This window comes from Colias croceus, chromosome 11, assembly GCF_905220415.1.
Source record: "Colias croceus chromosome 11, ilColCroc2.1".
Taxonomy (NCBI): Eukaryota; Metazoa; Arthropoda; class Insecta; order Lepidoptera; family Pieridae; genus Colias; species Colias croceus.
In genome coordinates this window covers 3,743,702-3,770,824 of record NC_059547.1, presented here as the reverse complement: position 1 = coordinate 3,770,824, position 27,123 = coordinate 3,743,702, and the positions used below count along the sequence as shown (strand labels likewise).

The following is a 27,123-nucleotide window of genomic DNA, read 5'->3' as shown; positions in this document are numbered from 1 at the left end:
ATGCTAATACGTATGGGTTAATGTTTTTTTGTTGGTTTAATATATATTTCAGAGAGAAACATGGATGATGGATATACAAAACAGGTAGTGAGATTTAAATGTATGTTTCAGAACAAAATATTTCAGGACAATTTTCACACACGGCACGATCTGATCCCATACTAAGCTTTCGCTTGTGTTATGGAAACCAGATGGCTGATATACATACATGTAATATAATTTTAAATAAATACTTATATAGATAATTAACACACATACACAGAGCAAATATCTATGTTCATCACACAAATACTTGCCCCGGGTGGGAATCGAACCCATGACCTCTGGATTGATATAAATAAAAGATGTAAAATAAATAAAGATATTTCACTATTTAATATAATTATTTACTTAAAGGTTCTACTTCATAGATTCATTGCTATATTTTATAAGCCTTTCCAAGTGACTAAAGTGTTCTCAGATGCAAAATTAACACGTTAACCACAATACCAAAGAGGAGGTCAAAGATATAATAGCTGACTGAGCACATATCTTTTGAACCAATGAACAGTAGGAATGCCTAACGTGGCTTTTACATTCAAAGCATTCCTCATATTCTATACCGCTATGATGTTTGTTTTCTTACCAGTTGTGAAAACGTTTACATGGAATCAAAACGCGTGCGTTCTCAACTTATATTAGCACCTTCGTAAAAATGAAGATTAGTTACATTTTTAAAGTGATCGGCTTTTGTTTTTCAATATCCACACTTACCTTTTTATATTTTTGTATTCGCGATTTAAAAATGGGCACTATTAATGTAATTAACAGCTTTAAAGTTATGAATGCAGAAGACAGAACTGCTACTGAAAAACTTGACATGAAATATATTTTACAGTGGACATCACCAGAAAATGTACCCTTCGTATACATGGGTCAGGGACAAGAAGGCTTCATTAATAGAAACTGTCCTAAAACAAGCTGTTACGTGACAAGTAATCGGTCATTTCTTGGAGATTATACTAACTTCGACGTCGTTGTCTTTGCCGGGCCCGAAGTTGTACAAATGGAAAGAAATTACTTGCCTCACAGAAGATCACTTCATCAGAAATATGTTTTCGCGTCTATTGAATCCTCTGATAACTATCCTGTATGTTCTAACAGATTTAATAACTATTTTAATTGGACTTGGACATACAAATTGAATTCTGACGCTCAATGGGGTTATATGGTTATAAGAGATGCTGAGAACAATGTTATTGGTCCGAAAGCAGACATGCACTGGATGAAATTAGATGAAATGGCACCTATTAGTGAAGAACTAGGATATAAATTGAAAAATAAAACTAAAGCAGCCGCTTGGTTTGTATCAAACTGTATATCACGAAGTAGACGAAATAGTTACGTTCTTGATTTAGCAGCTGAACTAACTAAATACGATCTGAAGATAGATATTTATGGTGATTGTGGTAATTTGAAATGTTCCCGCGATAATGAAGAGGAATGTGACAAAATGATAGAAAGAGAATACTTCTTTTATTTGTCTTTCGAGAATTCCTTCGCGAAAGATTATGTGACTGAAAAATTGTTGCATCCCTTGAGAAATCTTGCGGTGCCAATAGTGTATGGTGGAGCAAATTATAGTAGGTAGGTATGGTATTCATTTATTTTAGTAAATGCACTTTGCATATTTTTTTTAATTAGGGTTCGCTATATGTGATACTTTTTTGATATGATACTTTTTTTTTTAATCTTGCATTTTTACGTTAAAAAATGCATTTTTTTGTATTTATCCATTTTGAAACATTAAAGGACTATAAAACATCCTGTTCCTATCCTGAACAATTGCTCTACATTTATTTTTACTAATAAGAGCCCATCATTGAATAATGATTTTGTTAAACACTCCATATTCTGATATAATTTTCAGATTTATGCCTGATGGTATTTACCTCAACGCAAGGGAATTAGGTCCAAAAAGATTAGCAGAAAGAATGAACGAGTTAATAGAAGATCAAAACAAATACGCCGAATATTTTAAATGGCGGAATCACTATTCCTACCACAAAAGACACGAATCAGTCGAAACAGACGATTATTGCAGATTCTGTTCCATATTGTTTGATGAAACTTTGGTAGAAACAAAATCGGTTTATAAGAATTTCAAAAAGTGGTGGGATCCTCCTTACAGATGTTCGAGAAGAAAAAAAGATACACAAAATGAACGAAGAGATCGTAAATCACATGTGTTAATCAGACCTCAACTAAGCTTTTATGAGTAAAGTTAATTTCAAATTTTAGATGGTTATAGAGGTTATAACTAAAAAAATGTGAAGATAAAAATATTGTTTAGTTTTTTTAATCTTATTGATTGATTTTTAATTATTATGTCCTGAAAGTATGTGACACAATGAGGAAAAGTACGTAATAACACAGACTAATAATAATATACTACGTGACTACGTATACAAGTAATAAATTGAATGATTTGTGAAATTCTTTTTTGTTGAAGTTTGTGTTTTTGATGAGATCGAAAGCAGTTTTTTTTTTTTAAATAAGACTATTTTATCCTATACAAAATAATATATTGATACAGGAAAATACGAAATTGACTCAATTAAACTTGATAGAATAAATTATCTATTTATCCTGCTACTATTTGTATCTGCGGTCATACATCCAAAAAGGTTGGGAAATAAAAACCGTTATAAATTCAATAACTACGTAATGTCGTGCATTGCAATTTGAACTAGCCTTTATTTATTTTTATAATTTTCATCTGCATCACCTACTATGACGTAAGCGTGAATGAGTAGTTGATTACGATGATATACGACCAATGGCCTATGCTACATCTGTAGGTACCAATAAAAATACCTTCTTTTATAATTTTTGGTATATCCATTTGTACATTTTATTATTTTGTACAGAAAATATTATATAAAATTATAATTACAGAATTATAATCCCTACTAATAATATCATAAATGCGAAAGTAACTCTATCTGTCTGTTACGCCTTCCCGCTTAAACCTCTCAACCGATTTTGATGAAATTTGGCACAGACAATCTTTAGACCCTGAGAAAGAACATAGGCTACCTTTTATTGCGAAATATGTACCACGGGCGGACCGCTAGTAAAGAATAAGGTAGATTACAAAACAAAATCACCTTGTCTTTTAGGTTTTACAAATCAGTTTTCGTCATAGAGATGGTTATATAAATTTTAATTGTCCTGTGAAAATTAAATTAGCAAACTAGTGTTTTGTCATAAAGTTTTTAAATACCACAGGAGAACATTCCTGAACCATTAACAAAAAAGAAGAAGAATAACATAACTGAAAACTATCAATGGGTTTCAGGTTTACTTGCATAAAGCATGAAAATAATTCTATCTAATCTTTTTTTAGCATTTGAAGACTGTGTAATCGTTTTGAGCGAACATTGGTACCTACTAAAACCTACGCACACACACTCACACTTGTAGTATCGCAATTCGCACCCACACTGACGTATGTCAACATCGATTGGTAGTACAGAATACCTGTGTACATTTAGATATCGTGTTTGATGCAATGGATAACTAGAAACCCATATCTCTAAACACTCACTCATTCAATTTTTATGATAATGAAAAGGTTCGTTTTTTAAGTAACCATTAAAAAACTACAGGTTCTAAAGTTAATCTAATAACGTGTAACTAGTTGCGTACATAGCGCAACAATACTAATACACTCAAAGATAAAATTCTATAACTGATAGATAGAATATTATCTAAATGGCGATATGAATGGCTCCATCTATGGATTTTTTCAACACGCATCGCAAGTGAATATGAAGTGTGCACTCGTGTGTAGGTGATTTCATGAATGTGATAAAAAACAAAAATGCCAGCAAAAATAATAAAGATTTTGTTCTTTTGTGTTTTGTTTGTTGTAGTGATGCTTTTCTATAAATCTATACGTGATGCAAAATTAAACTATAGGTATCCGCTGGGCCTAATAAAAATGGAGAAAACTATAGTGACTTTTAATAATTCGCCAAACTTGTCACAAAATAACAAAACATCAGATTTAAAGTATATTTTATTATGGACCTCGTCTAAAACAGTTCCATTTGTATACATGGGAGTCGGCCGACAAGGTTTCATTGATGCAAAATGTCCAAATACCAAGTGTTTTGTGACAGGAAATAGAACATATTTAGGAGACTATACGAATTTCGACGTCATCGCTTTCGCTGGAACAGAAGTTATACGCATGGGATCTTATGGTTTGCCCCAAAGAAGATCATCTCATCAAAAGTTTGTATTCGCATCAATAGAATCGGCTGACAATTATCCAGTATGTTCAAATTCCTTTAACAATTTCTTCAACTGGACCTGGACATATAAACTAGATTCTGAAGCCAGATGGGGATATATAGTAGTAAGAGATGCCGATAATAAAGTAATAGGACCGAAAAAAGACATGCACTGGATAAAATTACAAGACATGGACCCAGTTAGTCAAGATGTAAGAGTGAAATTACGAAATAAATCAAAAGCTGCCGCCTGGTTTGTATCAAACTGCTATGCGAGAAGTGGCCGAGAAGGTTTCGTTAAAAAATTATCGATTGAATTAAAGAAATATGACTTGAATATTGATATTTATGGGAAATGTGGAACACTGCAATGTCCGCGTGACGATGAAGAAAAATGTAACAAGCTATTAGAAACAGATTACTATTTTTATTTGTCGTTTGAGAATTCCTTCTCCGAGGACTATGTAACTGAAAAATTGACGTACCCTCTAAAAAACTATGCAGTGCCAATTGTGTATGGAGGAGCTAATTATACGAGGTACGTAATTCTTACAATAATAAGTACCTAGGTACTATAAACAAATAAACCTACACTTATCTTAATTTTGTCAGACAGATATTTGTGATGAACGCGTGATCGTAGCAATCGAGTTTCTTGTTTCAATTCTTGTTAGTGATGAACAAAATAAAGTCTCAAAATAACAAAGTTACCTTACCTGTTAACTCTACAAGTTGACCTGTTAACTGCACCGTCACTATTCGTCTGTTACTTTTATATTAGCTCTGTTAATTAAATTTTAACGAAGTCTTTAAATATGAAATATGCATTCAAATTATAAAACAACTATTTTCAGGTTCATGCCAGACGGTATATATCTGAATGCCTTAGAGCTCGGAACCGAAAAATTAGCAAAAAAAATGAAAGAACTCATAGACGATCCGGAGAAATATGCAGAATATTTTAAATGGAAAAATCATTATTCATACTATAGAAGAGGTGAAAGTGTAGAAACAAACGATTATTGTAGATTTTGTTCTATGCTTTATGAAGATGATCTTATGAAAAAGACTTCGATTTATACAAACTTTAAGGAATGGTGGACGCCTCCGAATAGATGCTAACAGAAAGTGCATAATCATAAATAAATATTATTTAACATAAATATCTGGTGATTTAATCGATAATTAATAATGTCTAAGAGACGATTGGTAACAATGAAGAAAATAATTAATAAGCATAGGATAAGTGAATTATTATGTAGGGTTAGATTTTAGTTATTCATATAAAACGTGCAGCTAATTTTATGTTTATTTATTTTATGATCATTAAAATATACTTTGAAAATTGAAATAACAATTCAATTGATAATTCGAAATGTGACTATAAATTTCTTTATGTAACTAATGCAATTGTAATAATTTTTTATGATTTTGATAAAGAAATTGGTTTTAGGGAAATACAATTTTTTATTTTACTAGCTAGCCTGTGCACAATACGTTTTTTTATTTGGCGTCCAACATAATGATCATCATCATCATCATCATCAGCCCATATACGTTCCCACTGCTGGGACACGGGCCTCCTATGAGGGTACAGGCCATAATCCACCACGCTGGCCAAGTGCGGGTTGGCGGATGACACATGTCGTCGAACTTTTTTAATTCTTCGACATGTCGGTTTCCTCACGATGTTTTCCTTCACCGTTCGAGCAGTGGTGATGTTACAACATGCGCAGATAAATTGAAAAATCAATTTATTTCCTGCGCGCTCGCCTGGTCTCGAACCACGGACTTATCGAAGTCCGAGGTCTCACCACTGAGCCACCACTGCTCTAACATAATGATATTACATAATAATTAATAAAGAACTTTTTCGCCTTGTTATACCATTTTATAATAATATATTTATTTAACTTGAAACTGGCCGAACGATTAAAAGAAAAAAGAAAAAGCAATCGGATTTTTTGATTCAAGTTTGTTTTTTTGTTGTCACAACTTCTATCGGAGAAATGATTAATTTCTGCGAATTATCGGTATAACCCACTTTATATGACGATAATATATTAATTAACGTAATTCGTGATTATCTATATTTTAGTATTAAACAGATAAGATATTAGAAAAACTTGAATTACCTATTTGTTTGGGGTTAGACAAGTGGCTTTCGTTTAGCGTAACGTTTGATAGAATAGATTATGAATGTATGAGATTGACATAAGCTGTAGATAAATGTATCGACAGCTTACGTCAATCTCATACATTCTTAATCTATTCTATCAAACGTTACGCTAATAGAAAGCCACTTGTCTAGAGGGGCTGCAGATCAGATAAATACTATACGTCTATATGTTTTATTAATGCAATTACCTACGTTTTTTTTTTTTTTTTTTTTATGGTATAGGACAGCAAACAAGCAGACGCGTCGCCTGGTGTTAAGCGATACACGCCGCCCATAAGCATCCACTCCACTGGGAAGTGGATGTGTTGCTGTCCTCAAAGGGATTTTGAAGGAGTTAGAAGGTAGAAGGGGCGAGGATGGGAGGGAATGAGGATAGGGAAGGAGAGGATGGGTAGGGGATGGGAAGGGATGTGGGCCTCCGGACCCCTCACTCACCGTACGGAACGCGACAGTAAACTGTCACTATGGCGCCGATATTCTGTGAGGGTGTGGTACCTTCCCCGGTGCGAGCGTGGCCCAATTCGTGACGAAGCATGCTCGACTCCCACATATAAAACGTATTTTTATACATAGATACTTAATTAAAATTATAATGAAACACAATTTTTTTATACTTAATTAAAATAATAATGAAAATGCTAATAAATAAGAATTAATTGATGTTCAGGGAAGGGGAATATCATACGTCAAGAGAATTAGCGACTACTCTATACATACCTACTATATTATTAATCTCTCCTTACTTTACAGGGTTGTCATAACTACATTTATCGAATTTCTAATGCAACATTATTGTAATACATATATATATTATACCAGTTGCGCCCTGCGGTTTTACCCACATTACTCTGTCTTAGCGTGATGAAATTGTATTATAGCCTTCTTCTATAAGTGGGCTATCAAACACTTTTATCAAATCGGACTCGTAGTTCGTAGATAAGCATATTCAGGTAAACAAACAAACTCTTCCGCTTTTTAATATTAGTACAGATAAAAAAACAATATTGCGTACCTATGCATTACACAAAACATCTAATTTTCCACTGAAGTACCATTGCAAACAAAACTACTTAATACTTTATAAACGGTTCTAGTTTCTATTAAAGCATACGCTTTGGAAAATGATTTCGGACAGAGCTTAAGAAAGTCAAACTTCCAATAGAAAGTTAATACTTCAAAGGGTTCGTTTGGAAATTCGTTCTTTACGATCGTAATCTTTAAAGGGTCTCCACGGGAACAAACCCTTCTTATCCTTCATCTGAACTTGTCTTATTCAATTTGGAGACAAAGTTATTTAGCAATTAATTCCTCCGTTACAGTGCTATAAATATAGCTACTGCTCATTTAAATAAATTAAAGTGTATCGAATGTTGGAAGTTAATTTCTAAAGTTGTATTGGAGTAAAGTTCTGTCAGTATCGTATTTCAAAAAGTATCTTCTAATGGCTAACATTTTGTAATTATATGTTTATTTGGTTTACTATGTTGTATTTCAGCATGTTATATTAATGTAGAACTACATCATCAGGAAAGAGTTTACATATATTACGAAATACAATGTATTCGTTGATTCAATTCGTCCAATAAATCGTTTTTAGATTTCCCAAGAACTTATAAGTACAATCCCGCATTTATGTCAAAACATGTATATCTGAAAATCTACATGTTTATCTACTTATCTCATTCAGGGAAACCTATAATGCTTCGCTCGCGAGTGCAACCAATATTTGAACAACACATTCAGCTTTATCCCTGTTAGGATTCAGATATATAGAATCTTTCATAGCACTAAATGTGTGTAGAAAGGTGAGAAGATTTTGTTTGTGCAATGTTAGTTTCAGATAACTTAATCACTTTTTTATATCAAAGAAACTATGTGTTTAGTTGCAAAAATTTCAAATATTTTTAAAACGTTGATTTCAGTCAGTTGATGCTTCTGAGCATTACTTTTTACATTATATCACTACCGACATTATTAAGTGTTGTATTGATTAACACATATTTGTAATGGCATGTAAAGAGGTGCTTTTAAAACGAAATACGATCAGTGTACTCTTGCATCGTGCGGCTTGTATAAAATACAAAGAAAACTGTTATTAAATTCAAAGATGGACAGAGTTTTAATATTTCAAAACAAATCTATACCTTGGTCCTTGTCATATAAATTCAATAGTAATAATAAAAATTGGCAATGTCTTTTCTCTTTTTTATTATTTACTAATAATATAGCTAGTGGCAACCCTATTGAATAATAATTTTACCCTAGCGGAAACCAGACGTTGCATTAGAATATGTTCTATTTCTATAAGAGGATTATCATCCCTTGTCGTAAGATGTATAGATTTTATACCATAAAATGTGTCATGTTCTACAATATAAAATATTGTTTTGCATACAATGGAGATTATCTGAGCTGACTTTTCAACGGTCTTTCAATGTGAGTCATAATTATAATTTTAGAATAAATGAAATATGGATATAATTTAACAAATCTTTCATAATACCTATCTAATTTCCTACATAACGTTTGTGTAAAATCAAACATAATATAGGTAGATAGTATAATATACTTACACATACTTTAACTCAGTAATATATGGATCAAAGGCCAGCATAGAAACACATGTCTAAAACTATCAGAAATTTTATGTATAGATAAATTCATAAAATAGCCTCGACAAATACGAAAAGCTCACGGTATAACGAGATTTTCCTTTTGGGTATAAGCAAATCCAACCAAGATTAGGGCACAAACAAATACGCCACCTTTTGGCTAGATGTAAACATGACAATATTGAATAGAAAAATGTTCGTGAACCAAAAACGTCGCTTACAAAGGCTGGGTGATCTTATGGAACTGATATCTAGGTTAATAGCGGGATATCTTGTAAGCCTCTCATTATTTTCGATCAAATGTTATGTTATTAATAAAACGAGTTTTAAAAGTTTTCTTTTGTTGCTTTTCAATTGCGGTATAGTCCGTAGTCGAGTACAGAAAATTCTCCTTGTATTTTGTAGAAATATACAAAGCACAAACATGAATACCAATTTAGATAATGAAAGAAATTACTCAACTGGATGAATCTTATAATACTTACTTAATATCTATATATTTTTACATTTGTAACAATAACGAAGCGCAACACTACTTTAAAGTCAAAAAATAATTTAAACATCTGAAACTCAGCTAATAAGAGATATACCTACACTATTTGTAAACAGAATTACTATTTACCTATCAATATTGAGTAGAGAAGCAGAACTTTCCTCACCTACCGACCCACTACAAAATTCACAAGTGACTATTCAGTTGCAAAAACGTTTTTGCGTATTTCCCTACGGCGAAGCGCGATTGTAATACAGGATTGATGTGTTTCTCACTTCTTGGATGCTTCAGAATTCTAGATTTTTCGTTCAGCTTGTGAATATTTTACAGAATCTATGTCTGGCGTCAATTGGGTTGAATCAGCGGAGTGTATCTGGGGATAATGTAACATATTATTATCGTACCTACTTCGTTCGAAATTTCCAAAAAAATTTCTTTACACTTTGGTGACTTGGTGAAGAAGCAAATCGCTTTACAACTAAATACAAAGATCGTTTGACATCCCATCCAAACCCACTATCACACATACTCCTACAGCCTAAAGCTATACAAAGACTGAAGAGAGCTGACGTGCTCCCTAATTAAGACGAACTAAGGCACTGGCCTTAGCTTCGCCCAATCGTCCACACATTTCAACCGACCTGCTTATAGTTTTTCTGACTGATTGCAGATGTGACATCAAAAAAAAAAAAAAAAAAAAAAAAAAAAAACTTTGGTGACTAATAAATAAAGAATATGAAAAGAAAAAGAAAATGTTGATCTAATCTGGGATTTTAGTGACATTGTATGAATATAATATGTTTTCTTGTGCTATACAGGGTGTCCCAAAAAGTAGTGATGAACGGAAGCTGGGAGGTAGAGAACCTAGAGGGCTATCCGAATCACCCCCATGTATGTTATGCGATTTTTCGTATTTTCGGAGTTATGACATTTTTTTCAATTTTTCATCTATCGCCGAGTACGATGAGATTTTTATTTATGGTGACGTGAATTATTGCGCTAGATGCTTGATTTTTTTTTGTGTGCTAAGCTGAAAGATAGGCCAAATCAGTATGGTAACATTTTCTATCGTTAGATCTTCGAATGGAATAAAAAAAATAATTAAATGCCAAGAAAGATAAAATTACCCAGTATGTTCACCACTTCAAGGGCCCGTAAAAAAATAAAATCACATAAAAAAAGTTTTCCATTTGGCTTTTAAAAACTTGCTCTATTCATCAGGTAGCTACCCTAAAAATTTCATTTTATTATTCAGAAACCTTCAATCGAAAAATTGAAATCTAAATATGGTAAGTGCAAAAATTGAATTAACATGATGGTTAATAAAAACAAATTAAAACCAATAAATAGGTGTTTAATTACCAGAAATTTTTAAAATAACCCCGCTGTTGCTCAATGTAAGTGCAACATCACCGTAAAAAGTTGTCTTTTAAATGTCTGAATGTCCTTGTATCATTCTTAATGGTTTCTTCTGCTACTATGAATTTCCGGGTTATTTCGTCCAAATTGGCATTCTCTCAAATAGCCGAGGTCTTTTTAGTATTCCTATTGAAACAAATCAATGGGGTTTAGGTCAAGGGACCGTGGGGGCCAGGTTTTAAGGCAGGCGTCACCGGCGCATGCGCAGGCTGCAACGACCAATCTATCTTTCAGGGTATCTTTGCCCATTAGCCTGGCCTCCACGGTCCCCGGACATAAACCCTATTGATTTTTTTCCATGGGGATACTACAAAGACGAGAGACTGCCACAATTTGGACGAAATAACCCGGAAATTCATAGTAGCAAAAGAAACCATTAAAAATGATAAAAGGGCATTCAGACATTTTAAAAAACAAATTTTTACGGTGATGTCTCACTTGCACTGAGCAACAGCGGGGTCATTTTAAAAATTTCTGGTAATTAAACACCTATTTATTGGTTTTAATTTGTTTTTATTAATCATCATGTTAATTCAATTTTTGCACTTACCACATTTAGATTTCAATTTTTCGATTGAAGCCTTCTGAATAATAAAATGAAATTTTTAGGGTAGCTACCTGATGAATAGAGCAAGATTTTAAAAGCCAAATGGAAAACTTTATTTATGTGATTTTATTTTTTTACGGGCCCTTGAAGTGGTGAACATACTGGGTAATTTTGTCTTTCTTGGCATTTAATTCTTTTTTTTATTCCATTCAAAGATCTAACGATAGTAAATGTTACCATACTGATTTGGCCTATCTTTCAGCTTAGCACACAAAAAAAATCAAGCATCTAGCTGGCGCAATAATTCATGTCACCATAAATAAAAATCTCATCGTACTCGGCGATAGATGAAAAATTGAAAAAAATGTCATAACTCCGAAAATACGAAAAATCGCATAACATACATGGGGGTGATTCGGATAGCCCTCTAGGTCCTCTACCTCCCAGCTTCCGTTCATCACTACTTTTTGGGACACCCTGTATATATCATGAAAGCGATGGAAATTAATCCTGAAGCACTTATTAATTAAATATATTATTTTCTAATTCTGCGAACTTTCCAGTAAGAGATAGAACAGGATAGAGTGATTTCAATTACAATATAATGCTTTAATATTATGTCCTACGAATTTCCGTCTACTTTATTATACCTCACATCTAGTGGAAATAATTTAAATTATACTAATAATGCTGAGTCGGAAATATTGTTTCTTTCCCAAAAGCGCATTACATTGAGCAATATGTCGGCTCTCCATCTGTCTCCGCGTACTTAGCGGACGGCCAGACAGCTTGGGCCCATTAGTCAAGATAGTGTAACACATATAGCTAAATAAGTAAATAGGTATTTGGATACGTATAATGTCTTATACGATAAACATGATTTCGTATAATAATAAAACGTCTATTTTATAACGTCCGTTAACAAACCATGGCAACTTGTAATTAAAACAACACTCCGCTATCTATTTGTATATTTTAAATATGTAATCATGTTTATGGTAACTGTTTTGTAAGTTGTCCTAAATAAATAAAAAACATAAAAAGTAATGATTTTTTCCGCTCTCTTCTTGTTAATTCAGCAGCGACTGTCTAGAAGTGTGTTTAAAATTATGTACCCTTAATAATAGCTTTGTCTCTAGCTAAAAATACATCAACTTTTAGTTTTAATTAAAACTCTCTTAAAAGCTTTATATCATCAATCATTCCAGGAGAAAAAAAAACCAATATGTAGATTTCTTTTAGTTTACTGATAATAAGATGTCGTGAAAAAACATTTTTTTACAATATGTAACGATATGTAAAGCCTAGAGTGTATTAGAATAATCTATAATTTTAGGTCTCAAAATAATAGCGAATAGTAAGATCAAAAATAAAATATATGAAAGCCGGGGCACATAATAAGGGAATGAATCAGATCCCAATCCATCAAGGCTCAAGGGACGACGGTACCCTCGAATATTGTGAGTTTATTACAGATTATAGAAAATGGACCGCAGGCCAGACAGTGACTACATTATCTCTGAAAGCAGACTTTACTTTTCAGGCACGTTCTCAGGCCAAATACTTATTGTAGCTTATTGTCATCCCGCTTTAAAATATTTGTATTGTATTATCTGCGATTATTTCCAATTTATAAATAGAAAATTATAGAAAAGATGTTTTAACTCTTGATAGATACCTAATGTGATTTGTGGAATGTTGATATAGAGACTTCATTAAAAATAATTTACGTATACAGAATCCACTCCTTCCTATTTACCTAGTCATCGGCAAATCGTAAAACATGAGTTCTCAAACTATCTTCCCTATCTTCTTATTTTTGAATTGCCTTTTTAACTCCTTCAAAGATAACAGAATATTGTTAAAAATATACAATATCATCCTCTTTGACTCATAGTAGCATGAGACCTGTCAAGCGTCTCATGTGAAAAGTTTGGGACGAAATTAATATTAAACAAAGGTATTATGCGCAAAGTTTTTAGGTGCAAAAAGTACTATCCACAATATTTTAAAAATGTAAAAACAATAGCCTGGTATGTATATTTCGTAGTGTTACTATTTTAAGTTAATTTCAATAACCTCAAACTTACCCTTATCCTCCCTTATCACATTAATTCATCTGGTCGAATTTCTTCAAGTTAATTTGAATTGTATTGCACATAGTTGGCGAAGGGTATTATAAATTGTTTCTCAAGTTCCTGTGTTATCTTCCGTTATTAAAACCAAAGCATAATAAGTTAATAACATTTAGTTTTACATATTATCTGTAATATGTAAAACTCAATTTTATGATTCATGCGGTTTTTAAGTTTCACGGAATATTTACATATAAAGTAAAATCAAATTTAAATTTTAAAATTTATTTACAAATTTTGCGTTAATAATAATTCAGGGAACTTGCCTCTGCATACAAATCGTTACTCTCATAAAATGGTTGAATTCCAGGTACATTTACTATACATTCTAAACAAACACCCAAATGTGCTCAAACCGAGGTCTAGTAGACAGAATAGAATGCTGCATGGAGGATATTGTCGAGTGCTTCGAGGACTACATTACTAAATCATTGATAGCGCTCTCGGTCGCTTTGGGAATCATAGTCGCTAGCGTCGTGTATCTGTTGAAGATTGTTTCAGAGCGAACACTTGAAATCAGCCCTTCGTGTAAGTGTTAATGCTATAAACTTATAGAGTCTATATTTTAGCAGAAGTTAGACTATGACTATATGTATATAGACTTGGCTATATTCGCGTGAAAAGACAAACAGACCTTTACGATATCGTTTCTATGAAATGGATTATGTGAAATTTATAATAATGTCATGTACCTAAGCATAAAATAATTTTTATTCTTAGCGATCTGTTAAGAATGCCTTATACAACCTTTATTGACTTTTTGGGTGAATTCATACAATTATAGGTGTAACCTAATAACATTTTAGCAAGAATTATAACAAATGGCTCGAAATAAAAGTATCAACGAAATAGGTAGAGGCATATTCATAACTTCGTGAATATTATTTTGTCTTGTAGACTGACAGCCCCCTAAAAGACAGATGGGCTTTCAGGAGGGTGAACCATGTTAGAGCGGTACTAATGCACACCATTTCCTAATCGTGGAATAGAGACATTTCTTTACTCATATTTTCAGTTTGTCGTACATACTTAATATACTAGTAAAATGATTACAACGTAGATTTTTTTATTTTTTAAAAATGCACAGACAAAAAGTTACCTCTGTTGTTTTAGAATGAGGTACAATATTCAAAACTTTCAGTTCAAACAACTATTCTATTAAAAATAGGGATGATATTGTTCACAATACAATATTAGAGTTGTTAATTCAACTTATTTCCACGATATAAACCCAATAGAATTAGATAGATCCCTAGACCATCAATTTGTAAAAAACTATCCCATATTTATTTACTGGCCACAATACCCCAGATCACATTGTTTCACCAAGTCACGTAGTTCAATAGGCCTTTAACAGAGAAAATTGTTCTGTGATCGTAAACAACGATTGGTTAAATTGTCTTACTTTGGAAACAATAAAATATGTACTTTTATTATTGGAATACTTTGTTTGGATGTTTATTGTGTCCTAATGGACATTAATTTATAGAATTGGATCGTGATTTTATTGTCTTAGACATCAATATAACACTAAGATATAACACGAAAGCTCTACATACATATTTTTGTGATCCAAGATATTTACTACGATACTCTTTATGATCCTTAATTAAATTTAAATGGTTCCATTTCCATTATAAAAAGAATAAGATAATTATATTTATACATTAAATCAAAATATAAGAAAATGTTTGGAGTTCAAAACATTAAAATAATTTGGTTGACATTCATGCAGGGTTCAAATACATGTATAACATCATAGAACACGTTATACAGACTATACACTATACAGTATATAAGAAATCATTAAACTTACAAACCAACATTTACAGCAGCCAGTTCAAACAGTATCCAATATCGTCGAAACGACATTAGAAATACACGTTCAAACAGGCAAGCACAGGGTCGTAGACAACTGCTGGTGGACGGAAAACCGTCAAAACCACGAAGAGATAACGTAAAAGATAATTATTTGATGATTGGCAAACAGGACGAGCAGGTATTGACTACACCGGGACTAAAGAATGTTCGCAGCATCCCCAGTTTTGATGAGAGCGTGTTGAGGGAAGTTGGGCTGTCTTGTTGCGCGAAGGTATGTTCTAATTGAATTAGGGACATTAAACTGAACATATCGCAACATATAACCTACATTAATTTAACTGTCAAATGTAAAATACTGTATCATTCACGACACACAGTCTTTTTTATTCATTAAAAGCTGTCGCTATGTAAAAGACCTTTAATCTCTTAATTGGCTAGAGGTACCTATTTACTTTTTACTCTACCTATATTTAGACAATTACAAATGTATAACTTGTATAAATAATCCGAGCATATTGTTTTATTATAACAAATGCTTATTTTAGCCTTGTTGTCTCTCTAAAAAGAAGTCAAAAGAGTCAAACCAAGTGAAGCAACTATTACAACAAAGACAACAAGATACCAGAAGGCCAAGACAGAGGTATGTTTCGTTGCATTTAGCTTTAATTGTGTTTGAAGCTTGATAGTTAGTTTTATTCTCTTAGTCAATTTCTTTATAATTCAGGAATGTGATTATTATTACCTTTTTCACACACATACCATCAAAGAAAGTTATCATACGTGTCACCGTGTGTTTGTCCGCGAGAGATAGAGAAGTTGTTTTATTAATGGCTTACTTAGGCACAACATAGGTATACTTTTTAACAAAACTTACCAATACGATTAATATCAAACAGAGGTGTACGATCATAATTTGATTAGGTATATTATTATTTTGTCTTTATACCTACATACAAAAATGAAACTCAATAATTTTAAAACGCACAAACTTTTAATCCGCGAAATACAGTTAAACATCCAATGAACTCTATTAATTCAATCATCGATCTCATTACATGCATCACCAACTTGATTGAATTTATTTAAACCATAAATGTATTAATATATGTAACGAAATTTTGTATTAACATTACTTTAAATTCTTTTTCCAGATCAATAACTCCTATTAAGAATCGATCGCGCTCGAATAGTCCTAAACGTAAGAAATTTTTATCAATATATTAGATTTCCGCCTGCGGCTTCGCCCGCCTTTACAAAGAAAACCCCGCATAGGTCCCATTCATGTGGGATTTCCGAGATAATGTCTGTCTCATTCTGTCACGACTCATACTGGGTCTTCAGCTACCAGTTTTGTGAACGCTTCGAAGCCTCTGAAAAATCTGCATTGATTTAGCTCAAATTACGGCAACATAATACATAATATTATACAACCTCCTTCTGAAGCTTGTGATCATTACTTTTTTTTCATTTCTCATTCATGCAACCATAGGCAGGGCATAGCTATATAGTAGTATGTTACAGAAATAACATTTATAACCTAGATAATTTCTCTCTTAATTAGGAAAATCGAACAGACTTAGGTTTAAAATATTATAGACCTGTTAAATCGTTTTTCTGCTTAAGCTTACAGACTTTGTTTGAATTAAACTGTAAGCCTGTGTTAATTAGACCTCGGTCGTTCAGAATTATAGAATTAAAACTTGAACGGTTTGATACAATTTTTATAAGCCTTTGTTTAACTTGCTTAATTCGTGTGTCTCTTACTGAGCCTTAAATTCCGAGTTCATTTTAATCTCTCGCTGGATTGAGCTTTAATTTGGTATAAATATTTCAGATTAGTAACAATTTTTTCAATAGAGAAAATTTAGGTTTCTGTGGTACCTAAAAGAATTGCAGTATAATTATTTCCAAATAATTATACTGCAATTCTTTTAGTGCTAGTGGAGGACTCTTCAAGGTCAATTCCAATTGACCTTGAAGAGTCCTCCACTAGACTTTAATATTTTTTTCATATAAAATCCTTTAAAATCGATGGAGAATTTCATGGCTTTAATATTGTGAAAATGACTAATGACTGTCCTATCTAGTCTCTAAGCAGATATTATGTACAATAAATTAAAATAATATAATATCGTGTATTAATCATCATCATCATCATCAGCCCATATACGTTCCCACTGCTGGGACAGGTCTCCTATGAGGTTACAGGCCATAATCCACCACGCTGGCCAAGAGCGAGTTGGCGGATGACATGTCGTTGAACTTTTGATTCTTCGACATGTCGGTTTCCTCACGATGTTTTCCTTCGCCGTTCGAGCAGTAGTGATGTTACAATATGCGCAGATGCATTGTAGGATCGATTACGTGTAACTATTAATAATCTCAATTTATTAATTGCAGGTAGTTTACAGTCACTTCCAATATGTTCCAAGTCCAGCAGCAAGGGTTCCTGTTGTTCTATGTGCCTGAAAAAAGAGTCCTGATTAATTTAATGTAATAATAATTAGCAAAATTCAAAGCACTATTCTTCTATGTTTGCAATATTTACTTATTTTTGTTTGTGTTATAAAATGATGAATTAAACAATTTGTTTTATTTTGATTGATAAAGAAATAGTTGTCTATAATAATTAAAAGATACCTGATATGGTAAATTATTTAATCCTGCAAAAACAAATAATTCTTTACATTAGGATGACAAAAGTGTGTATTTATTAGTTGCAAATTATTTATATGAACAAAATAAAATACTTAACCAAGTACAAAACTTCTCCACTATGTTATTTCTCGTAATAGGTAGCTGAGCAATTTATTAGTTCAATGGCCGTCCAGCGTAAACTAGACATTTATCTAGATTCAGCATTATTACGATTCAACAGCTTGCCTTTTGTGTGAAATATTTTAAAATTAAAATAAAACAACTTTTGAAATAAAAATAGATGTTCTGATGCTGATAGTCACGTCATAGTGTGTAAGTAAGATCCAGGAATAATAATTCTAAAAGCTATCCATTATTGTCATGAAATTCTAGTTGACATAAAAAAAAATATTTTTCATTATTATAAACAAGACATCTCAAATCATTATAAAAATAGTTCGGAAAAAAACAGATGTAGGTAAATAGCGAAGGTAAATAGTAACAAAAAAGCGTGTAAAAAATAATATGAGTGACTAATATTGATCGAAAATCTGCGCTATGACTTTGGTAAGAATGAAATGAGTAGATACTAAAAATTTTAATTTATTACCAGTTCTCTTCGCTTGAACTCGGCTTGACACGCTGCCGCGTGTCTAGATCAATCTAGGTAATATCACTTATAAATTACTAGCGGTCCGCCCCGGCTTCGCCCGTGGTACATATTTCGCAATAAAAGATAGCCTATGTCCTTTCTCGGGTATCAAAATATCTCCATACCAAATTTCATGTAAATTGGTTCAGTAGTTTAGGCGTGATTGAGTAACAGACAGACAGTTACTTTCGCATTTATAATATTAGTATGGATATTTTTAACCGACTTCAAAAAAAGGAGGTTATCAATTCGGCCGGTATGTTTTTTTTTATGTATGTACACCAATTACTCCGAGGTTTCTGAACCGATTTACGTGATTCTTTTTTTGTTCGATGCGGGATGGTGTCGAATTGGTCCCATAAAAATTTTATTCGGATAGGCCCAGTAGTTTATATTTTATGAGCATTTTTGTCTGTATTTGTAAATGTTGCAAGTGCAAGTTTGAAGTCGGTTGTTTTTAACGCAGTTATAACATATTGTGAATTATTATTATAACACTAATTACAAAACTTCTTTCCTTATAGAATTATAGAACATATCATGCTGTTTAGGTCCACTGAATCTTTGTGTTTGTTACCATATTATATTATGTAAAGGTTTCAAAGAATTGGAGGTACCTAAGTTGTACTCAAACTCGGATTGGATGGTAAGATTTACTTGTTAATAGTCCTATTATAATAACGGATATAGTATACACGATAGAATGTGTGTAAAGACGACACAATTATTGCGATTAATTTCTACTAGGTACCAAATAAATCTATTTAAAAGAAATGTAGAGTTCTAATAATCTTGAATAATATAATCTATGAAGGAACAATGCTACAGTTTATAATTGAATTGGTAAACTATATTATACTAGCTGGATGTGGGTATATTTGATTGAGAAAGCAATTGCTTCGAGTATTAGTCCAAGCTCTAAAGGCTATTAGCAAATCCGAACCTAATTACTTACTAACAGATGTGCCGTTCATATATCGTAATATATAGGTAACATTTAAGCTTAGACTCTAGTAAATTCTACCAACGCTTTATTGCACGCCTCATAAGCGAAGCGTTGAGGTGGGTACTACCTACTGTCACTTCGCGCAAAACATCTGATTTTTCAAACTTAAAATGTCTTTATGTATCATACATTGCACTTGTAAGATAATACATACACACACATATTAAGAAAAAACACTATTTTTAACGTTCATGATATTTTTGATGTCATTTTTGTTATTTAAACTAGTTAAAAAACAGTTTAAAAAAGTTCTGTCTTGGACGTCCGTGTGTCTGTATGTGCGGATCCTTTTTCTTGTTAACACGATAGCGACCGAAATACTTTACTAATCGAGTCTTTTTTTTTCTCTTACGCTTGAGTATGCTCAGGAATAGAACCCTTTCATTTTTCAGGGTCTGATTCGATGTGGTTTAATTGTTATTAAATAAACAAAAAAAATATCGACTTTTTTTTTTTTTTATAGTGTACTCAAAATTCACCATTATAAACTCGATTCTTTATACTATAAGCCAAGGTTTAAAAAAATAAGTTGGTAGTCAGTCCCTTAAACCTGCGCAGTTTCACATCTAGGTGGGGCCACAAGAAAAATAGCTCAATTATTACGGTACCGCTTTCTTTACTTTTCCAAATGTTTTATTTTATTTCATTTTTATATTTATAGTCACGTACTCTTTATAAATAATCAATTTTATTGTAAAGGATGAGATTATGAGGCGTGCACTTTTGGATTTTCCAAACTATTTTTAAAATGTATTGGATCATCATCATCATCTTCATAAACAATCTTTCATCATTATTTTATATTATACTAGCGGTGCGCCCCGGCTTCGCCCGTGGTACTAAAAAGTAGCCTATGTCCTTTCTCGGGTATCAAAATATCTCCATACCAAATTTCATGCAAATTGGTTCAGAAGTTTAGGCGTGATTGAGTAACAGACAGACAGACAGAGTTACTTTCGCATTTATAATATTAATATGGATTATCATGACCATCCTTCATAAGCATTTTTAATAGTGTAATAATTAAACTTTAATTGCCTCGCTAGGAATTATGCCCGAGATACATGAGGCTAGTTTTTCAAGCTATGATTCTCCTGGCTATGAGGCTACGAGCCTCGTGTATCCCGGGCATTATTGTCATCGTCAGTTTAAGTTGTGGTTTAAGTGGTTCTTTGTGAGGAAAAAATGTTAAGATATTAATATTCAGAAATTTTCAGTTAAAATTTTTTGGTAAAGCGACAGGGTATAAAATTTGAATGTTAATCACATCATGCATTTTAAATCTTCTTAATATTAATATGTGCATGTTAAAATGTGCATTATATTTTATATTCATTTACGTGCATACATATTTTAGATGTAAAAATGGTCGTTTAATATTTATGAAATTATAAAATAATTCAGGGAAACTGCATTTTAAATATTTTTCACTATTATGTAAATGTGATAGTTGTGTACAATAATAAATACAAAAATTTAGTTTCATAGGTATACTCCTTAGTCCTTACTTAATTCTAAATATCGAGAATGAAATTAATCTCTACATTTTCCACAACAAAATTGCTCCAATCGGTGAAAGAAAACAATATGAGGAAGACACCTATACATCATTATGCAAAGGTAGACGATGATGATTTTAAATATTACCTATGTATATTTACGTTATTTTTTAACAGATACTACAATATGAGATGACCTCCTTAACCTTCCAACCAGCGCAACACTAAATTCTCCTTAGCTTAAGAAGCAAATTACGCAAGATGATATCAACAAATTATTTAGTTTTCCTCACCATTGCTCTCATGGTGATGCTCACAGTACTCCTACCAAACTTTTCATACAGAGTGAACAAAACCACAGAATTACAAGAAATGAAAAAAGTATTGGATGACATGGAGGTAAATCACTAGAATTTAATATAAATATTTATTTATAGTACCTAGAGTACTTGAGATAGGTAGTGAATTTGCTTGTATATTAATTTACTAATGTATAGAAACTATTGGCTTTAGTTTGCACACGAGCCAAACAAGGTAAATTTACACCGAGCAAATATTAATTGATACCAATTGATATTGATTTATGTACAGACTGGCAAAACGTGAGATTATACGATGAAAAGACAAAATTAATAAGTATTAAAATTTATGCAAATAAATGTAATTGTAGTCCTACTCTTTGTAATATTAATTAACTGAAACTTTATTTTGTGCTACATTATAAATTAAAATAGGGTGTATTAACTATTAAAGCTTAGTAGGTACCTTGACACTTGTGTAGATCAGAAATGTGATATAGGTGGTACCTAAAATTAGTCTTAGTTCTTTTTTTTGTTTCTATTGAATCACGATTATTTAGTCAGATGCTAAATTCCAGTCATATTAAAACTTAAAATTTACCGTTCATAAAGCTGAAGAGTTTGTTTGTTTGTTTGTTTGTTTGAACGCGCTAATCTCGGGAACTACTGGTCTGATTTTAAAATTTCTTTCAGTGTTAGATAGCCCATTCATCGAGGAAGGCTATAGGCTATATATATCATCACGCTAAGACCAACAGGAGCGGAGCCATGTGTGTGAAACCGCGGAGCGCAGCTAGTTAAGAATATACTGTGCGTTTATAAATAGAGAGTTAGAGACATACTTCACATATAAAACCAATAAAAAGTTATAAAACAATTTCATTATCGTTTTCAGGAGCAGATCGGACAAGCGGAAGCGGCGTGCTTCACAGCAGCTGAAGAGCTATGCATACTTCAGTACACAATGCGAGATGAGGAAACAAATACAGTAGGAGTTTATTATAATATTATCGTGTGTCGTGGCTTGTTGAGTATGTATTTATTTGTATTATTTGTGTAATGCTGCAATTAGCTGCAATGAGAGATATGCATTGTAGAAAAATTTGTTGAGATTTTTGTTTATATACCTAGTTATTGTCTGGTCAACGAAGAACCTGACGAGCAATTACTTGATGTTGATTTATGTACCTAAATCTTGCTTTTTCTTTCGTTACATACGAAAAGAAGGTTTGAAAAAAGGACTAGTTTAAGCAATGTCACTTGCCATTACCAAGCTACGACACACATCAATTTTTTCGTCATAACAGTATTCTACAATATAAAAATTAAGCGTGATTTTCTTTCATGCCGGAAAAATCTCGACGTACTCCCTTCGACGCCCGTGCTGCCGTGCACACAAAGGATACGCAAAATACGAAAAAAATCGATTTCTTTTGATAAGTCCACTTCGACTATTGAGTTATATCGAAGGTGAGAATTTCTCATCATGGATGCTTTTTTACTCATTACAATATATTGTAGGACTCAACTAGCTGTGCCCCGCGGTTTAACCCTCATTGTACCGCTCCTATTGGTCTAGGCGTGATAATAAGTATACTATGGCAAGACTATGGCAAACAAACTCTGTAGCTTTGTTATAATAGTAGATTTACCTATATAATTTATAAGAACATTAGGTAAATAATTATTGTACAAAGGGTGTAGGGAGTAGGTACCAACACCTATTGACTAAAAATGTAGATTAGATCCTATTCGTATAGATTTTGCAACGCAAACAAGCATATCAAGTTGAAAAATATTTCGTTGCAACAAAATACAGTATTAAAACTTAATTTTCAGTTTCTGTATCTCTCCAATATTTCCGAAATTATTGAATCGAGGCCACGTCGAAAAATATTTCGCCAAATAACTACGCTGCTAGGAAAGTTTTTGAGTGAAAATCATTGAATGAAAAGAGAAACTGGCCAAAAATAAATATTGAGTTACTTTTTTATTTTATTTTTTTGCAGAAAACTGCCGCCCAGTCGACGAAGTCAACAATCCCACCTTGGATTAAAATAAAATAGCGCTAAAACATATTGTATTATGATATAAAAAATCTAAACTAATAGTATGTAATGTGGTGGAATATGTTAAACAAATTCATATAGGTTATATTCCTTATAATTATTATAAAATGATTTTCTATAATGTTTATTCATTTTCTCCGTTGTTTCTTTGTATCAGCAACTACTGTAAATAAAACAGGAAAGCCAAGACATATGTATATATAACGTATTATCTATATACAGATATGTCGCTATAGCAAAAAATCTTAAAAAGCGCACATAATTCTGTCCAGAAATGGTTTCAACTACTGATTATTATCTCATTATATTAACTTCTATCCAAATTTTTAAACGACATAATTATGTCAATTTCATAAGTTATTACGTCATAATTATGTGAATTATTTATTATATTAATTTATAGTCATTGTTATAAATTTATCGAAAATTACGTAATGCATTAAATTTGCCATGTGTTTGCAAACCAAACTATAGAAATGTGCGATATATATCTAAATTTTTAAATTTAAATTGAAGAAAATAGTGGAAATTAAAAAAGTGAAACATTGAAACCATGCCTCTTAGCAAGAACTTCCTTTTCGAATTGAGCATTTTTATAGCAGTAGTTGCTGTTACTGGACATTTGACCACGCATTTTTGGGATAGATATTTTTTCCATAACGAAATCAGTCACATGAAGACAAGTTTACATGTATTGAAGGTTATTATTTGTTTTATTAGAAACCCGTTCAATTTGAATTGGTAAATACTAAATAGGGTACGTATGCGTGTCTTGGGCATATTTCCAAATTCCCCTGCCACTGAGGAATTCTATATACAAATACCATTAAACACAATACCCGATCTTGAAACTCTGAACACTACTGCCGGAATTACAATTATTAATTTCCACGAAGCAATGAATATAATACATTAGCATTAGGTACCGTATCAATTATTCTATGTACCTACCTAATTGTATGTATAAGTTGTGTATTACTTATAAGCAATCTGGAGCATGCCAAAACATTTAATGTCAGGGTTTTAATAATTATGTATCACCTTATTTTGTATCAGCTATTAATTTAGTGCATTTAGCACATTTTTGAAACTGCTGCATAAGTAAAACAACATACTCGTACTATGTGATACCTGTATTTGTGTTATTATCCAACAAAATATAATATTGACCATTCGTAATCATAGTTCAACAGTGCATCAGATCAAGTGCAGACTGTATAGTGAATGTAATTGATTCACTTGATTTTGTGACTTGACCACGTGAAGATTAATTGAAAATGCCAATTTATATTATACATCACACTCAGTATTGGCCTTCAGATTGCAGTCAATTCAATTAACTATTGACCTACTCTATTAATGCTGGTATTTTATGAGCATATTATATGTATGAATGCAGATTGTTTTGTCAATTGGTTAGGCAATAATTGTTATGCTGGGATTTAAATATTTACTGTTATTATTTATTCATTTTAGCACACAATATTGGACATAGGCGCTGCTTATGATAGTCTTCACAAAGAACTGAACGAAATTGCAAAACTAGAACGTCGGAAAAGCTGTGCTGTACATCACCATCATGACGAGCAACATCATCGACATTTGGATCGCAGAAAACAACATGATATGAATGTACTATCAATTTTAAAGGACAAGAGTAAACCTAAAAAAGAGGCAAAAACAACGACTAACCAAGCTACCCAAAATGAATTGAGTAAATATTCAAAAAATGCCACAACTTTAACAAGATCTTCTCTAAAATCCACAGGTGTTGGCGTAGAAACGCGGCAATATTGTGTTTACAAAAAAGACTGCCATTGCAATAAAACACACCAAGACAAACACTGGAAATACTAATGTGTATACCTTGTTACATATAAAATTGCTTGTTGAAATGATATTCAAATAAACTTTACAAATATTTATACAATTTTTATTTGCATTTATTGAAAGTTTCCTTCATTCGGTTTCTTACAAATTCAAAAGTATCCAAATCTAGTCAATCCACCTTAATCTCTTTTTGATTTTGTGTGAAGTTTAAAACGTCGTCCTTTTTCAAATGATTCGGTGTTTCAATATTCAGAAATACATCAACATTGGGCAGAGATAATTGCGTTTTAGGATTCCATCCAAAATCGCCCCTTTCGAGCGTGTTAGCTAATGCTTCCAAAACTTCCACTTGTCCTTCTATTTTGGGCAATTCTTCTGAGAACTTTAATATTTTCGACTCTAAATCATAGTAAGAATTTTTCATATCCGATAGATTAGCCTGAAAAAATACAATCTCATAAGTCTGCGTTCAAAATAGTTGCTGAGCCAGTTTTCTTTACAAAAATACTTACTGTTATTTCATTTATTCCTTTTGATATGTTATTTAAATCGCATTTGCTGCTACAAACGCTACAATGATGTTCCAGAAGTAAGTATATAATAGCCATTAGACTGGACATTACAAGAAAACTGCATAAATTATCAAAGAATGACGACTTTTTCTGTCTCGGAGTAAAGGCCAGTGCAACAGGATTAGATCTTGGTCTTCCACGGCGACGTCTTCCGTGATACTCCATTTTAACGAGACCTTTGCTTAGACCTTTGATTTAAAGAGTTCATAAATGCATTTAATTAATTATATTTTCATGTTTTTTATAGCGTTTGTTTTTCTATTCCTCCATGTTAAGGTTTTTACCTTGTTTTTACTGTAATTTGGCTTGTTCGTTGCTCAAGAATTGACGGAAAATTCTTGTGTCACTTTGATCAGAAGAAATTTATTGTTCTTTTATCGTTTTTCAAAGCACGATGAGTAGGTGTACCTACCTAGGTAGGTACCTACTTCAAAAGAGTCTTGACTATTTATTACTCGTTATAATTAATATACCTAATTCGGTATTTATATATTATTATGTAGTTAAGGTATCGTCTTTTAAGAATATAAGAAATTAGAATGAATGTAATGGAAATGGGTAAGTTTTCTTAAAAACGAGTTTTTACACTTTTACCGAATTTTTCAAGTCGTACAGTCTGTACATAAAAATTAAACGATTTGATGAACATGCCATCTCTTTGACACAAACCGTACTGTAACCGTTCCTTTAGTACTCGTAAATCTAGTAATTCCGGTTGGTTTCTGTAGATGGCAGTAAAATAAATTTTTAAAAGAAACTATTTTTTTTAAATAAGTAAATGGTGAAAAAAGTGCTAAATTACCCATTAGTGCACCATATCTTAATATAAAATAAATAAAATACAAATTTAAAATTCGGCTCACACGATAACGTATTTTATAATTTTATAGCATCTTGTTTTGACTTTAGTGGCTGGGGCAGACAGAATGAGATGACAAGACGACAATATATCTGTCTCTTTTACTCATATTGTATTCCATACTTGGTTTTCATTTTACATTCATTTGGGGTTCATAGGGCAGGATACGGCTGATAATTATTATCGATATAAAGTTTTTATTATACTTTACTTC

General features: G+C 32.1%; 6 protein-coding genes across 8 annotated transcripts; 5 read left to right on the top strand and 1 right to left on the bottom strand.

The window, feature by feature from the left end:
• Positions 1–868: 868 nt before the first annotated feature.
• On the top strand, positions 869–2,261 carry LOC123695656 (alpha-(1,3)-fucosyltransferase C-like). Its single transcript, XM_045641563.1, has 2 exons — positions 869–1,626; positions 1,910–2,261. The coding sequence occupies exons 1-2, from the start codon at positions 911–913 to the stop codon at positions 2,259–2,261; spliced, it is 1,068 nt and encodes a 355-aa protein (XP_045497519.1). The 5' UTR covers positions 869–910.
• A 1,551-nt stretch (positions 2,262–3,812) lies between these two features.
• On the top strand, positions 3,813–5,715 carry LOC123695532 (alpha-(1,3)-fucosyltransferase C-like). The gene is made up of 2 exons (XM_045641406.1): positions 3,813–4,818; positions 5,135–5,715. The coding sequence occupies exons 1-2, from the start codon at positions 3,866–3,868 to the stop codon at positions 5,400–5,402; spliced, it is 1,221 nt and encodes a 406-aa protein (XP_045497362.1). The 5' UTR covers positions 3,813–3,865; the 3' UTR covers positions 5,403–5,715.
• A 7,682-nt stretch (positions 5,716–13,397) lies between these two features.
• On the top strand, positions 13,398–18,029 carry LOC123695549. Of its 2 annotated transcripts, none has more exons than XM_045641429.1 (6): positions 13,398–13,563; positions 13,976–14,193; positions 15,501–15,757; positions 16,032–16,126; positions 16,638–16,684; positions 17,887–18,029. In XM_045641429.1, the coding sequence occupies exons 2-6, from the start codon at positions 14,010–14,012 to the stop codon at positions 17,967–17,969; spliced, it is 666 nt and encodes a 221-aa protein (XP_045497385.1). In that variant the 5' UTR covers positions 13,398–13,563; positions 13,976–14,009; the 3' UTR covers positions 17,970–18,029. The 2 variants fall into 2 exon arrangements, with proteins under 2 accessions (XP_045497385.1, XP_045497384.1); XM_045641428.1 differs by having other exon boundaries at positions 13,399–13,563; positions 15,498–15,757.
• Positions 18,030–18,574: 545 nt separating this feature from the next.
• On the top strand, positions 18,575–23,708 carry LOC123695725. Its single transcript, XM_045641635.1, has 5 exons — positions 18,575–18,690; positions 21,458–21,679; positions 22,475–22,567; positions 22,910–23,049; positions 23,589–23,708. Exons 2-5 carry the CDS (start codon positions 21,542–21,544, stop codon positions 23,638–23,640), a joined length of 423 nt encoding a protein of 140 aa, XP_045497591.1. The 5' UTR covers positions 18,575–18,690; positions 21,458–21,541; the 3' UTR covers positions 23,641–23,708.
• A 357-nt stretch (positions 23,709–24,065) lies between these two features.
• LOC123695425 lies at positions 24,066–25,516 on the top strand. Of its 2 annotated transcripts, XM_045641268.1 has the most exons (3): positions 24,066–24,348; positions 25,125–25,280; positions 25,417–25,514. In XM_045641268.1, exons 1-3 carry the CDS (start codon positions 24,202–24,204, stop codon positions 25,426–25,428), a joined length of 315 nt encoding a protein of 104 aa, XP_045497224.1. In that variant the 5' UTR covers positions 24,066–24,201; the 3' UTR covers positions 25,429–25,514. The 2 variants fall into 2 exon arrangements, 1 of the variants encoding a protein (XP_045497224.1); XR_006751929.1 differs by lacking the exon at positions 24,066–24,348 and adding an exon at positions 24,853–25,013 and having other exon boundaries at positions 25,125–25,516.
• Positions 25,517–25,556: 40 nt separating this feature from the next.
• On the bottom strand, positions 25,557–26,382 carry LOC123695424. The gene is made up of 2 exons (XM_045641267.1): positions 25,991–26,382; positions 25,557–25,917 (listed from the first exon to the last, which is right to left on the bottom strand). Exons 1-2 carry the CDS (start codon positions 26,213–26,215, stop codon positions 25,648–25,650), a joined length of 495 nt encoding a protein of 164 aa, XP_045497223.1. The 5' UTR covers positions 26,216–26,382; the 3' UTR covers positions 25,557–25,647.
• Between the last annotated feature and the right edge of the window lie 741 nt (positions 26,383–27,123).

Bases quoted from the DNA above. Each gene is read 5' to 3' on its own strand.
- LOC123695656 (XM_045641563.1), top strand. From the start codon at position 911: ATGGGTCAGGGACAAGAAGGCTTCATTAATAGAAACTGTCCTAAAACA. The intron at 1,627-1,909 runs GTAGGTATGGTA...TATAATTTTCAG, and splicing joins GGTGGAGCAAATTATAGTAG to ATTTATGCCTGATGGTATTT.
- LOC123695532 (XM_045641406.1), top strand. From the start codon at position 3,866: ATGCCAGCAAAAATAATAAAGATTTTGTTCTTTTGTGTTTTGTTTGTT. The intron at 4,819-5,134 runs GTACGTAATTCT...AACTATTTTCAG, and splicing joins GGAGGAGCTAATTATACGAG to GTTCATGCCAGACGGTATAT.
- LOC123695549 (XM_045641428.1), top strand. From the start codon at position 14,010: ATGTGCTCAAACCGAGGTCTAGTAGACAGAATAGAATGCTGCATGGAG. The intron at 15,758-16,031 runs GTATGTTCTAAT...TGCTTATTTTAG, and splicing joins GGCTGTCTTGTTGCGCGAAG to CCTTGTTGTCTCTCTAAAAA. The intron at 16,127-16,637 runs GTATGTTTCGTT...TTCTTTTTCCAG, and splicing joins ACCAGAAGGCCAAGACAGAG to ATCAATAACTCCTATTAAGA.
- LOC123695424 (XM_045641267.1), bottom strand. From the start codon at position 26,215: ATGGAGTATCACGGAAGACGTCGCCGTGGAAGACCAAGATCTAATCCT. The intron at 25,918-25,990 runs GTAAGTATTTTT...GTATTTTTTCAG, and splicing joins AAGGAATAAATGAAATAACA to GCTAATCTATCGGATATGAA.
- LOC123695725 (XM_045641635.1), top strand. From the start codon at position 21,542: ATGATATCAACAAATTATTTAGTTTTCCTCACCATTGCTCTCATGGTG. The intron at 21,680-22,474 runs GTAAATCACTAG...TATCGTTTTCAG, and splicing joins AAGTATTGGATGACATGGAG to GAGCAGATCGGACAAGCGGA. The intron at 22,568-22,909 runs GTAGGAGTTTAT...ATAAAAATTAAG, and splicing joins GAGATGAGGAAACAAATACA to CGTGATTTTCTTTCATGCCG.
- LOC123695425 (XM_045641268.1), top strand. From the start codon at position 24,202: ATGCCTCTTAGCAAGAACTTCCTTTTCGAATTGAGCATTTTTATAGCA. The intron at 24,349-25,124 runs GTTATTATTTGT...TATTCATTTTAG, and splicing joins CAAGTTTACATGTATTGAAG to CACACAATATTGGACATAGG.